The sequence below is a fragment of the Notechis scutatus genome, chromosome 1 (assembly GCF_049901735.1).
Source record: "Notechis scutatus isolate UNSWTSFEM ecotype Mainland chromosome 1, rNotScu1.2, whole genome shotgun sequence".
Classification (NCBI taxonomy): Eukaryota; Metazoa; Chordata; class Lepidosauria; order Squamata; family Elapidae; genus Notechis; species Notechis scutatus.
In genome coordinates, this window is record NC_142009.1 from 111,485,806 (window position 1) to 111,499,830 (window position 14,025).

Below are 14,025 nucleotides of genomic sequence, written 5' to 3' on the forward strand. Positions count from 1 at the left end.
AACTAATGCTATTAAACAAACCTTCATGAATTGTTATGCAATTGTTATGCAATATGTAATTGTTTGCATATAACCCTTAATTTACAAATGGTTGCTTAATAAACATTCAAAGTTGCAGCCTAACTGCAAAAGGGCAGTTCAACCTGGTTCTGAGGTTCCAGCATTTCCTCCTCCCACCCTGTAGTCACATGACTGTGCTTTATGATGGTTTTGGCCAAACCATGCCATGGCAAAAAATGGGTACACTTAACAATGCCACAAAGGTCATAAAATCGGTCAATTTTCTTATAGTAAATTTGATACTTTATTTCAGGGGTGTCAAGGCCTGCAGGCCGGATCCAGCCCATGGGGTGCTTAGATCTGGCCCACTGGGCCATCCTGGAAACAGCGAAGGACCAGCCTGTGGTGTCTCTGCCAGTGAAAACAGCTCAGTTTTCACTGGCAGAGGGTTGCAGGAGGACACTGCAGCCGAAAACAGAGCTCGGAGCCCATTTTTGCTGGCAGAGCACTTAGGCCACTACAGGAGCCCCTGACACGAGTGATGTTGAGGTGGCTATGCCCATTCTGGCCATGCCCACCCTGGGGCCCCCCAGGTCAAATACAACCCTGATGCGGCCCTCAATGAAATCAAATTTGACACCCCTGCTTTATTTATACCCTTTATGAAATAGTTCTTTCATCATTCAGCTTCACTGAGTGATCCACTGAATGATTTTTATGAAAGAGGGAGACCTCCCTATTTTCTTTCTGTAAAACCTGCATATCTTCATACAGCTCTGTCCTCATGTGTTTTTACTCCCTTTTTTTCCAGGTCAGAAATGTAGCCTCTACATAGTTTACTTAGACTACAAACCTGTTGGTTAGCTGAGAGATCACTGACTTCAGTACAGGGTTAGAACACTTACTTATTGACCGTTTGAAGTTACAACAGCACTGAAAAAAGTGACATGACCATTTTCAGATTTCCAACCTTTGCAGCATCCCCATGGTCACATGATCAAAATTTAGACACTTGGTAATTGACTCGTTTTTTTGATAGTTACAGTGTCTCGGGGTCATGTGATTACCTTTTGCAACCTTCTGACAAGAAAAGTCAATGGAGAAGCTACATTCACTTAACAATCATGTTACTAACTGAACAACTGTAGTGATTCACTTGATTATGGCAAGAAAGGTCGTAAAATGGGGCAAAATTCACAACAACTGTCTTGTTTAGCAACATATACAGTATTTTGGACCCCACTGTGGTCGTAAGTCAAGGACTACCTGTATGAGTTGCTTATGGATAGGTTTCTACAGAGTAATTGTTATTGATATTTATAAATTAACTCTTGCCAACTATTTTCCATTTAGAAACCAGTAGACTCTAATTGGCCTTATGTTGAAGATCTGCTGAGACAATCAGTCAATAATCAAGTAAGTTTTAATAATAACTTGAAATTTTGATGATGGCTACTTCAAAATATAAGGACAAGGGGTTTAACGTATCTTATTCATTAAATTGCTTTCTGAAATTAATTTTGTAGCATAGTTTCCTTCTTGTTAGAAGAATATGCTCTTAAATGTTTTTTTTTTTTAAGATAAATTGTCAGATAAAGTGCACAGTAGAGATAATTATCCTGGACGTGTTACTTGGCTCCTTTGACAAGATATATTCCAAATAAGAACAGGAAGCTTAGAAAATGTATACTGCATCTGAGGGTATCAAGTTGAGAGACGTGATTAGGGAGATACTCTATTGCATTGAAAATTCAGCTATATCCTCATCACAGCAGGAAGGTGACTTGACTTGCTGAGCAATTTGTCTTACAGGCTTGAATCAAACTCTTACTGATAAGGTTGTAGCTTTTGAGCACTCATTTCATACCTTATCATTTTTCTTTCTGCAGAGCTGTTAATGCAATACTTTGTGGCCCAGAGATCAGAAGTGACCTCCTTTTAAAAGTACTTTTAAGTATGCTGCGCATATTAATGTATTTTGTATGTGAATTTGTTCTTGGTTGCATGATATAAAATGGTAAATTAGTATCAACCATTACACAAATAATTTGTTTGAGTTGTTTTGTGTAGCTAAAGAGAGCTGGCCGCATAGTCAAGCAAAAGGATTGTGGTTTTCCTTTTGACTTTAACTAATCCATCAATGAATTCAAAATTTCGTCAAGATTCCATTTACTGAAATATTATGAAGCTTCGTGTTTAAGGAAGACAATTGTACAGTTTGTCCCCTTTCCTCATAATTGTCCAGCCTCATTTCCTGTAATAATTCAAAAGGTCTATCAGCCCTCTAAAACAAAGAGGAAGAAAATTGTGTGAGAATTTTAGCACCAATTCACATATTTTAGTACCAGCAAAACTCTGCATATTAATACTTCGCTACCTTATCATAATTAAAGTGATAGGTGCAATTTTATGTATATTTATCCTAGTTTCTTTGAATTAAATGGAACTTGCTTCTGTGACAGTGAACATAACATTGGTTTGTATATATTATTAGGGTTGGAAGAAAAAAATGAAAATATAAGTATGATTAGGGAAAAACAACAGTTTTAACTATTTATATGATGAACGAAACTGATTTTCAAACTCAAATAGGCTCAAAAATATTTTATAATTTTTATGTAGTCTTTGAAAAAAATATAGAAATGGTTATTAAACCCTCCTCTCCCTCACATTTTACTGTAAAATATAATTTGATAACATATAGTAAATGTAATTTAGGAAATTTAGTTAGTCTTTCTTGGTTAAAATGGTGTTAGAGTAGCCTTAGTTACTGTATGTTGCTGTGACTGATATTTGAAGAATAAAAAATGTAGCTGCTTATTGAAATTGGATAGAAAGTTTCCTTGGAATTGAATTCATTATAAGTAAGCATTTATTTGTAAATGCAGCCCTGGTTTTGGCCTGTTCATGTAAGTAATATATCATTGTATATAAAGAAATAATAGTTATTTTTCTAAAGATAAGCAAACATTTGTATTAAATAAAAGTTGTGCTTTTATATTAAACCAAACTTCTAAAAAATATTTTTCTTTGAACCTTCTATTGTATTTTATAACCATGATTTCTAACTTATCGTGATCAGTGGCCTTCGCCAAGGTGGGAAATAATGTTCCTAAATCAATAGGCTGTTTTGCCCTTAAAAATTAATTTCAGTTGGCCAGTTCCAGTACAATTGACCAAGGATTATATTTTATTTCTGTTCTTTAAAATGCTACATTCCTAACCGTCTGACCAAATGTGTTAGTGCTATAGCTCATAGAAGCTGGCATTTAAAGTTACAATAATGAATCACCATAAGTGAGCCAAATCTATCATGTTGTTCATGGTAGCTAGAACGTTAGAATTTTTGCTTTTCGTCTGATGATGCTTCTTCCTAGGCATGGGGAAGTATAGGTCCCAAACAGTTTTGCTGATTAGACATAGCCTAACCATGAATTAAACTTTAAATTATCTTTTATTTTTGTAACTATGATTCAAACACTATATACATATTTTTATACATATTTATGTACATATTTTTGTAACTATTGATTCAAACACCTAAAAATATATACATGGAGATTAGTACATAATACTAGATAAATGACAGCACCATCATTTCTCGGATTGCTTTTTCTATTTTGCATATTGTTTTAACAGAATTTCCTTTTAAGCCAGAAATAATAGTTATAAAATGAAGTAGTTAGATGTGAATCCTTCTGATCTGACTTATGGTCAAGATCGTTTGTATAAAATAGAAACCTTGATAAAAAAAATTAAAAACCAATAACATCTTAATTTTTTTGTATGCTAGGCTGGAGTTTTAGAAGAACAATTACGGATGCATCTTCAGTGTTGCTTGACATTAAGCCACATCTGGGATGTAAATCTCACTATTGTCACCATTGTTTGGGAACATTACAGCAAAAATCTGGTTAGTAAATATCTTTTTTAAAAAAATCTAACACTTTGAGTATTTTTCAAAAAATGTAAGATTAATTTTTACATTCTTTATTTTATTCCAACAACAATACAAGTTCATAATATTTGAAATATTTTAGTTTAAAATTATTACATCTTATTATTATATAGCAAATACTCATTCCAGATTCTGTAAAACAAATTATTCTTTTTAAGTATGCATTCAGTGTGTATTGCACTGTACCACAAAAATTATTTCAGATCAATGATATGTTTTTTTAAAAATTGATATTATATTCAATAAATATAATAAACAAATACATAATCAGAAGAAAGGGGTGGACCAATTTCCCAAAGATATTAAATTTCTTTTTCTGCTGTTGTGGTGATGAAAAGAAAGGAGCAGCAGATCTCCAATTAGCATTCATTAGTTGATTTATGATCTAAAGCTAGAGAGCTCTTTACTTCTACAGCTATTAGACATCTGATTGGTTGTGATAAAATAACTTGTGGAAGAAAGTTGAAAGCATATGCCATGTTACGAAACTTTTTTTTTTTTTTTTTTGCAGAACAACCCCTTTACCATTCCTTGGTTTGGTCTTAAAGGTCTTGCAAATATAAGCAAGACACCCTTATCTATGTATGAGTTGATAAAGAGCTACTGCAGTGACATACATACACCTGACATGTATATATCCTGCAACAGTTTCCAATTTTTTCTTCGCATTTTGGCACAAATAATGAGGAAAGCAGGCAAGATGAATGGTGTTCATCCATGGAAGCAGATCAAAGGAAGGTATGGGGGATATTAATTAATTAATTCATTCATTCTACCCATCTCCCTTATAAGGTGATTCTGAGCAGCTTAATAGTTTTTTACATAGGATTTTTCGTCCATCATGTCCTTTTTATTTGTGGATACTTTTTGTCTTATCTTAGAAGCATCACTCTTTTAAGATTTATATTCAGAAAGTATTCGGAAATATTCATAAAATGAAGGGTTGCAGAAAAATCAGACTTTATTTTAATATGAAAAATATCTGTAATTAATAGGAATTCATGGTGTTCCTTTTTTTTCATTTTCAGATGAATATGCGATTCATGCTGACCGTCATATTTATTTGAAGTAGACTATTTGAGTTAGAGCAGAAAGTCAGTAGTAAGATGGTCCTTTCTTATATATTAGCTTTCAGAATCCATCCAAAGTTGCTTAAATAGTCTTTTCTATCTTGCTGGTTCCCCAGTGTTTTTCCCCCAAGTCATCACTTGAACAGAAGTTGTATTCACACATCAATGTAAACAGTGTGTATGCTAAGAATTCCAATCACAGAAGGCATTACTGTGTATTTTTTGATGATATCTTCCTATTAACTTCCACATGCTATAATCCACTCTTGATGATACAGATACTTTTCAGAAGTTTATGGAGCTGCAATATGGAAAAGAGTCAATAGAAACCACCATGTTTTTTGCTTTATGGTTGTTTTCTCTTGATGCACTCAGTCTTAAATGGTAAAAGTGTAAATCGAAGTTTTCCAAATTGCTGCTCTAAATATCTTTGGGGATTATTCCTTCATCTTTGGACCCAACTGATGATGGGGAATTTTAGTCAAACTGCTCCAAACCAGACTGGATTGTATAAGATTAATATAAATTTGATCAGTGTAAAGCAAGAAAAAAACTTCAATTGATGATACATCAGGAAAAACTTTAGTTGATAATAATGTTTTACTAGATTTGTTCAAATCAATTTTCACTTTCTCCCTGAAGGACATCACATATCTATTACTTGTGCTTCATGTATTAGCAGCTTCTGTTTGATGAAAGGCAGACAGACGTAAAACTTTTATTTCAAACCTCAACAGTGCCTGTTTCTCATGTGAAATTTGTGATTTACATTAGCTCCATCACACTTGTCAGGCACATCTTACAGTTTCCTACTCTGTGAAGTTTTTTGTTCCTTATTCCGAATGTACTGGTATAAACAAAGTGAAATGCAGTCATACATTTTTAATAGAAAGGCATTCCTTCAACATCACTCATTTTCCATCAAAGAATTATATGGAACTAAGACTAGTTGGGGTCATCAATCCAACGGACAATTGATTGGAAGTTGGTTAGAAGATGGGCAGGTATAGTACAAATGCTTTAAATGAGTGAAATAAATACATTCAAAACAAATTTTAAGGAAAAAAATGTGTGGGTTTTCTTTTATAATGCAGAATTTATTCGAAATTCCACCAGAAAAGAATGTGTGAACTAACGGAAGTTGGACTTCAAAATTTCTTGTACCTTTTCCTGGTACTGGCGGTCTTAGCAGAGACGGAAGATGTTGCTAGCCGCATGATGGAACTTCTGCGCTTTCTCAGTCCCACTTCTACCAGTGTTACTCAGAAAGCTCTTATCTGGAAAGGTTACTTTGCTTTCATCTTAACATACATTGACAAGAGCATGGACATCAGAGTGCTCGCTGAGCCACTTTCAGTGGCTTTCTGTGAAAAGGCAAAAGAATTCTTAGTCGCAAGAAACGACCTTGTGCAGAAACAAAACCTTTGGATGCTACTTTCCACGTATGTTGATGGAGTCCAAGAAGTTTTTGAAAGCAGCTTATACCTGAACCTTTCTGAAGAAAAGCTGATGTGTGATGGATTTAGTATGTTGTTGCCAGGTTGCCGAGGAGCTGAACTCACTGCAGTGTTAAACTTCCTGCAAGCTGTTTTGTTCAGGCTGAGGTGAGAATTTTTTTATGTCTGTTTTCTGAAGTTCCTTTTTTATTAATTTCAACACAGCTTCAGGATAATGTATGTGGTGTACTATTTATGCATTTATTAAAAATTTTACTGAACCTCCCTTTTTTCTTACAGCTGTCAGAGAAGTGTACAAATATGATTGAAATAATATAAGAGTAATAGGATGGTATCATATGAAGAGAGAAAGAAAGTACCAAATCTAATGAACAAGAAAGATGAGGGCAGACAAAAATGGTTATGAGTTAGTATAAAGAGCAGCATTTACACACATTTTGTCATCTGCAGAGACCCATTTGGCCAACATATATAGCAAGAAACTGAAATAAGCTTGGAAGTTTCAGGTTTTTTAATATAAAAATAGATGAGATATGTAAGAGCTGTTAGACACTTGCATGTTCATTACTTGCTGATAACAATGATAAGTGATAGAATTAGGGAAAAAGATACATATTTTTGTCATACTCCTTTTCAGTATGGCTCTTACATTACAAACCATGAAATAAATAGAGTAGAAGAGTATGACATTAATTGTAGCAATGTTTTTGATCATTTTTTCCAGCTATCTGCTTACTTCAGGTTCTTCCCACATTTGCTATATATGGTAAACATTTAACAAATGATGGGAAAGTTAAATTCCAGTAGTCTCCATGAATGGCAGCAGTTGTTTAAATTTGATCCTTTGTCTTCTAAGGGACTTCCAGGCCATGTAACATAATAATTAAAACTAATCAGATCTTCTTTACAGGAGAATAAGATAACAGAAGTAGTTTCCATTCTGCTCTTTTGTTGTGACAGAAGGCGCCTCAAATTATGAGTTCTACAAGAGATAGACCTGATGTACCTCCTCAGAAAGAGTTGGTTTGGATGGTCTCACCACAGTGAGGATAGGCTGCTGAGGGACATTGCAAAAAATAAAAAATCCCACTGCTAAAATCAGACTTCTTGATTTCTGCATGCTTTTGAGGGTCTTACTACAGTTTAGAAAGGTCAGGTGCAATTTTTACATCAATTAAGTTAAATATTTTTTAAAAAATCATATCATGGAAGGAAGAAACAGTTAAAAGGGGGGGGGGGTTGTGATTAAGCCCAAATATGTTTTCCTTGATTTGTGTGATCATTAGCAACCTCCAAACTTTCTTTTTGTGGTAAACAGATTTTTGTTCATAATTTGCATTGGAGGCAGCTCTTGTGGCTAAAAGTCACAAACTTCTTTAGGTAAGCTAGAAGTCATCTTCACCCATCATCTTGCTATGCACCATAATGAGGCAGTTATTGATTGGTCACTGTAGGGGAAGGACTGCAGAAAATATGCTTTGAGCATTGGGAAGAAATTCACCTACACATTTACCTTAAGTACTTTGTTACTGTCTGAATAGTTTGACTTCTCCTGTCAGTAGCTTACAAATCCAAGGACAGCTGATTTTTTTCCCCCAGGCTGTGTTTAAACAAAGATAAAGTATTTGACAAAATACAGGTGATTTATTAGGAGAGTCTTTATAAATTGGCTTAAGTTGGTATTTTAAAAACAAAAAACCATGTAGAAGCTGGACCCATTCATTCTTCGTTTGTTCTGAAGTGTGCCATGCATATTACCTTAGAACAGGGGTGTCAAACTCAAGGCCCGGGGGCTGGATCCAGCCTGTGAGGTGCTTCAATCTGGGCCATGGGGCTATCCTGGAAACAGTGAAGGACCGGTCCACGGTGCCTCTGCAGCAAAAATGTAGCTTGGGTGGCTGCGACGGCCTCCTGCAACTCTCTGCCAGCAAAAATGGAGCTTGGAGCTCCGTTTTCACTGGCAGAGGGTTGCAGGAGGCCGTCGCAGCCATCCAAGCTACGTTTTCAGTGGCAGAGGACTCAGGCCACCACAGGGACTCCCGACACGAGGGAAGTTGATCTGGCCCAGCCCATCCTGACCACACCCACCCAGCCTCCAAGGTTAAACATAACCCTGATGTGGCCCTCAATGAAATTGAGTTTGACACCCCTGCCTTAGAAGGTCCTTTGGTCTTGAATAGTCTATATGAACACAGAATAGTCAAGAATGGGATTCGACTGGTATAACTACATGTTCTGTCTTAGCGTCATGCGCAAGTTGCGCGAGTGCAATTTACAACCTGCTGAGCTGCCCAGACAGCTGAGCAGCGCTGCGTGCAAGTGTGCAGCGGTTGGAAAAGCCCTTTTTTCCTGCTTTTTCAACTGCAGCTGTGTCGTGCAAAGCAGCTGCAGTTGAAAAAGCAGGAAATAAAGGTCAGGTAAGAGCTCGGGCGGGCGGGTGGGCCACAACAGCAGCAGACACAGAACCGGTCCTATGTTTGCTGCTCTTCGGAGCAACCGGTTCTACAGAGGTGGACAGAAGCGGTAGGAACCCACCCCTGAGAATAGTCTTTAAAATTAAATAAACAAACTTTTCAGATTAAGGAAGAGTGAACAGCAATTGCTTTAAAAATAATGCATGTTAACAAAAGTTTGATTAACCATTTGAATAGAACTACTGCTTCTGTCTGACTTCCTTGACGCTGTGACCAAGTTGACAGTGGAGTTCTGTAGACTTGATGGTTTTGGGGTATTTCCTGTTTTTGAGCTCAGAGTCAGAAGCACCTCAGAGATCCAGGGCTGCCATAGCTATGATGGACCTGATCCAGCTTCTTGAGCCAAATTCATAGCAGAAGCTACATGCTAAATCTGTGTTTTGTACTGGTTAGCGGTAATTTAATCTCGGGTTGAATTTATTTTTATTAATTAAATTTATATAACTCCCATCTCACTCTCTAAAGTGAGCTGGGCAGACTGTTAACATCAGTCCCTTGTCATGATCATTCTCTCCTGACTCTAGAGTTGAACGAGATATCTTATTCTATCTATCTATCTATCTATCTATCTATCTATCTATCTATCTATCTATCATCTATCTATTATCTATTATCTATCTAATCTATAGATAGAAGAATTGCACTTTACTTTGCATATGTGTGTGTGTATGCACATGTACATGGGGAAAATTGGATTACAGAGCAATATTGCAATATTTGGCCAGATTAATCATTTGCACTCTTGGTTTGCTTTTCTGATTTGGCGAAGGGGAAAATGTACCACTGTAACAATTCTTTCTACTTAAAGATCCAGATGGGAATAAGATATCAACTACTTGCATAAATGTAATATCTCTGGCAACCGCATTGAATGTAATAGTTCTATGGCTGTCAGAATTTGCAAGTAGATAGGAAGTGAGATCATTGATTAAAGACAGAAGCAGCTCCCTATAGGCAGTTAGTTAATAATAACTTCATATGCCACTTTTCTGCTAACCCAAGATGATGGCTCACAGGAGCATTCCTTTATTGCTGATTAAGTAGCATTATGAAAATACTGACTTTGCTGTGTTAACTAAATGCCTTAGTATTTAAAGATTAGAATGTCAAATAGTTTTACCAATCCCCTTTAACATATCATATAGACTTTTGGTAATCACATTCTACTTGAAATGATCATAAAAATTGCAAGATTTTCTTCCTTTTTTTTTTTCATTTTACAAAGTGATAGCCCAAATTGTGGTTTAATTATTGTCATCCACATTGTAGTTAAAGGACTGTCAACTTTTGTACTATAAGGTAAAGGTAAAGGTTCCCCTGCACATACGTGCTAGTTGTTCCCGACTCTAGGAGGCGGTGGTCATTTCCGTTACAAAGCCAAAGAGCCAGCTCTGTCCAAAGACGTCTCCGTGGTCATGTGACTGGCATGACTATACACCGAAGGTGCACGGAACGCTGGTACCTTCCCACCAAAGTGGTCCCTATTTTTCTACTTCCATTTTTACATGCTTTCAAACTGCTAGGTTGGCAGAAGCTGAGACAGGTAATGGGAGCTCAATCCATTATGCGGTGCTAGGGATTCGAACTTGCCAGCCTTTCTGATCAAAAAGCTCAGTGTCTTAGCCACTGAGCCACTTTGTCGCTCTGTTTGCACTATAATCCCTTTTATTTTTTAGGATTTATAATGTACTATGAAAAAAATTATTGAGATAAAGTATGAGTAGAAAGGTCTTATAAGTATTCCCTTTTTTCTCCAACGCAAGGATTTCAAAGCTCCTTTTTCTACACACTTAACCTTTATATTTAAAAGAAATACAGAGAAGAGAAAGGAAATAGGTCTTAGACTGTTTTTCCATTACATTTATTCACTGCTTCTAATTTATTCTTGCAACAAACTCATGAAATAGGTTGATATACTAAATGGATCACAGCTAGTCAGTAAAGTTCATAAATCTGAAAATTTAAATGGAGGATTTCTCAGTCCTTAATCCATAACTCTGAAATGGGTGGATTGCATGCAGTCTTTGTTTGTTATAATATAATCTAAAAAAGCCCCCAATGCCAAAGTAGGGGGCAGAAGAGTTTAAATTGTGAATTTTTAACTTTGGATTTTTAATATTGTATGCCACCTGGAGTCATTGTGTGTTGGGTGGCTATATAAATCAGATAGACAGATGGACGGACAGACAGACAGACAGACAGATAGATAGGATTTCTAGCCTATGATCAGAATCAAAGTTTTGCACAAGTCGAACTTTCTGATATTCCGGTAATCTATTTTCCAGGTTAGGTAGATTCCAGTCATGATAAGGCAGCTTCTTATATTTGCGTGCATCAATTACTAGAATAAAAACGGTAGAGTTGTTGTATGTGGGAATGACCTTGAGAGGCGGAAGAAAGAGCTACAGACTGCACAATTATTAGGTATAAAATATCTTGGTCCAGAGAAGGAAAGAGAGCACATGGGAAGCATTTCAGAAGGAAGGAATCCTTCCTAGCTTTCCAGATTATAAAAGGAAAGAAGGAGAGAAATATTTTCACTCACTCTTGCAAGATTCTGTTAATATAATCTTAGAGTAAAAGGCATATTGATTGCTGTGCTTCTTGTGTGGAAGGCTTAACAGATCACGAAACATTTAAATATGACAACTCTTTCTGACTTGTTCTTATAATCAGTCATTGAGAATCAGGCAGTGTACAAGTTTAATTTATTATGATTGTTGCGCAGTCACCCAAAATGGTTAGGCTGGATTTGGTATTTTTATTCACCAACTGAGTCCTTCCCAAGGACCTGAGATAGAATACAGAATATAAAATAACAGAGTTGGAAGAGACCAGTGGTGGGATTCACATTTTTTTACTACTTGTTCTGTGGGCGTGGGTTGGTGGGTGTGGTATGGCTTGGTGTGTGTGGCAGGGGAAGGATACTGTAAAATCCCCATTCCCTCCCCACTCCTGGGGGAAGGTTACTGCAAAATCCCATTCCCTCCCCACCCTACTAACCTGCTTTCCAGCTCCATTCTTCTGTGCAGGGCAACAAAAGAAGACCCAGCCAATCAGCTGGGACTCGGAAGGCAGAGAATAGATGGGAGCAGGACAAGTCAAAGGTGGTATTTGCCAGTTCTCCAAACTACTCAAAATTTCAGCTACCGGTTCTCCAGAACTGGTCAGAACCTGCTGAATACCACCTCTGGAAGGGACCTTCGAGTTCTAATCCAGCCGTCTGCTCAGGCCAGAAACCCTGCACCATTTCAGAAAAATGATTGTCCAATCTCCTCTTTAAAACTTCCAGTGTTGGAGCATTCACAACCTCTGGAGGCAAGTTGTTCCACTGATTAATTGTTCTAACTGTTGGGAAATTTCTCCTTATAAGATAGGTAGATATTGTGTGATGGTGTTAAAGTGTCATCATAGGATGCAAGCTGTTTGTGCTCCAGTTCTTTTGGGATTGTACCCAAGGCATTTTTTTTTCCTGTTGTTGTAGTCAGTTTGTGAGATTTTCTTGCAATAGCTAACTAGGTAGTATACTTTGCACAGAAGCATTTGCTTCTGTTGTTCTCTTCTCAGGTCACGAAACTCTTTGTTCCTAAATGTATTTTACAAGTGGATAAATCCATGTTATTCACAAGTTTTTGGGTTGTTCAGGTGTGCATATTTTTTCTAGAATTAATGTAAGAGAATCTGGGTGATATCATAAAAAAACGTCTGTTAGTGAAATCTCTTTGGGGGAGGAGGAAGTAGCACAAAAGTCTTCTTCCATTTTCTTAAAATTGTCCATGCTTTCAAATTTTGAGTATCCAATAAGAATGGTAAAAGAAAAAGAAAATAAAATTATCTGCTTGATCAGTAACTATCCTTCCATTCCCCCACCATCACAACCAATGAATTTTCTTGAATGAGAAGCGAAACGTTTTCTTCTTCCTCCTCAGCTACCTTTTGAAAAAGCACCCTTGAGGCACCTGCTTGATCATGGATTTCATTGGTGACGAATAGATATCGTGGCCATTAAAGCCTGTATACAGGAAAGATAACTACAAATTCTGTATAATGTTCATACTAACATGTTTTGGAAATTGAACTAACTTCAGATGCTTGAGTCATGTGGACAGAAAGGAAGTTATATATCTTAAAACTGTAGATAAGATGAATCACTGGCAAAATGTAATTATCTGGCTGCTGGTTCGCTGAGGTTTTATGAATGAGAACTTCACACCTGACAAAATTGTTGAGTTTCTTTTTCTTTATTTAGGCTCTGGTCAAAATTTTCTAAAAATGGTCATCATCTCCGAGTCCGCTCCACAATCTAACCCCACATTTTTTAGAGTTAGGTTATAGTGAAAGCAACAATAAGAAAGAGAAAGAATAATTTGATTAATGGTGCACCACACCTGTTTTCAGAGAGATGTGAGTGTTTTCTATATATTATGGGAATAAATAGTCTTTGCGTGGCTGAGAATAAAGAGTGTCCTTATATTTTTGTCAAAAATGCCCTGTGGGATGATCTCTGAACCCAACAGCAAGTTCTCCATCTTTATATACGATGAATATTATTTTAGGAGTTCAGTATTAGTTTATTAAATACGTTTTTCTAATATAGTAAATCCTTTGGAATACTCCTGAAAGGGACATATAAATTCTGAGATCAGATTTAACTAGTGTAACAATCTAAGCTTTTACAGTGGTCCTTTTCCCAAACATAATTAACTGGCTCTAATTTAGGTAATTATTTTTTCTATGGTTCTTAGGTGCAAAGGCTACGTGCATATTAGTTTTCATTATGCCTATCTAGCAGTAACAATACAAAAATTTTGCAAAGCTCTTCTTTCAAATGCCTTGCACAGCTCCTATATCCGTGATGGCGAACCTATAGCACACATGCCAGAAGTGCACGCAGAGCGATCTCTGCGGGCACGCGAGCCATTGCCCCAGCTCAGTTCCACTGTGCATGCATGCGTCCCTCCCACCAGCCAGCTGATTTTGGGGTATCTGCCGTGCATGCGTGGGGGGTGGGATGAATGTGGAAGACACGTGCACATGCGCAGGGGGGGCAGGGGGAGCGCGAGGGG

General features: G+C 36.8%; 1 protein-coding gene across 2 annotated transcripts in view; it reads left to right on the forward strand.

The window, feature by feature from the left end:
- MMS22L (MMS22 like, DNA repair protein) overlaps positions 1–14,025 on the forward strand; it is a 91,797-nt gene that overhangs the window by 37,180 nt on the left and 40,592 nt on the right. For both annotated transcript variants that reach the window (XM_087943089.1, XM_026666588.2), the window contains exons 11-14: positions 1,354–1,416; positions 3,794–3,913; positions 4,470–4,696; positions 6,123–6,632. In XM_087943089.1, the coding sequence (XP_087799215.1) occupies positions 1,354–1,416; positions 3,794–3,913; positions 4,470–4,696; positions 6,123–6,632 (920 nt within the window). The remainder of the gene's footprint in view (positions 1–1,353; positions 1,417–3,793; positions 3,914–4,469; positions 4,697–6,122; positions 6,633–14,025) is intronic.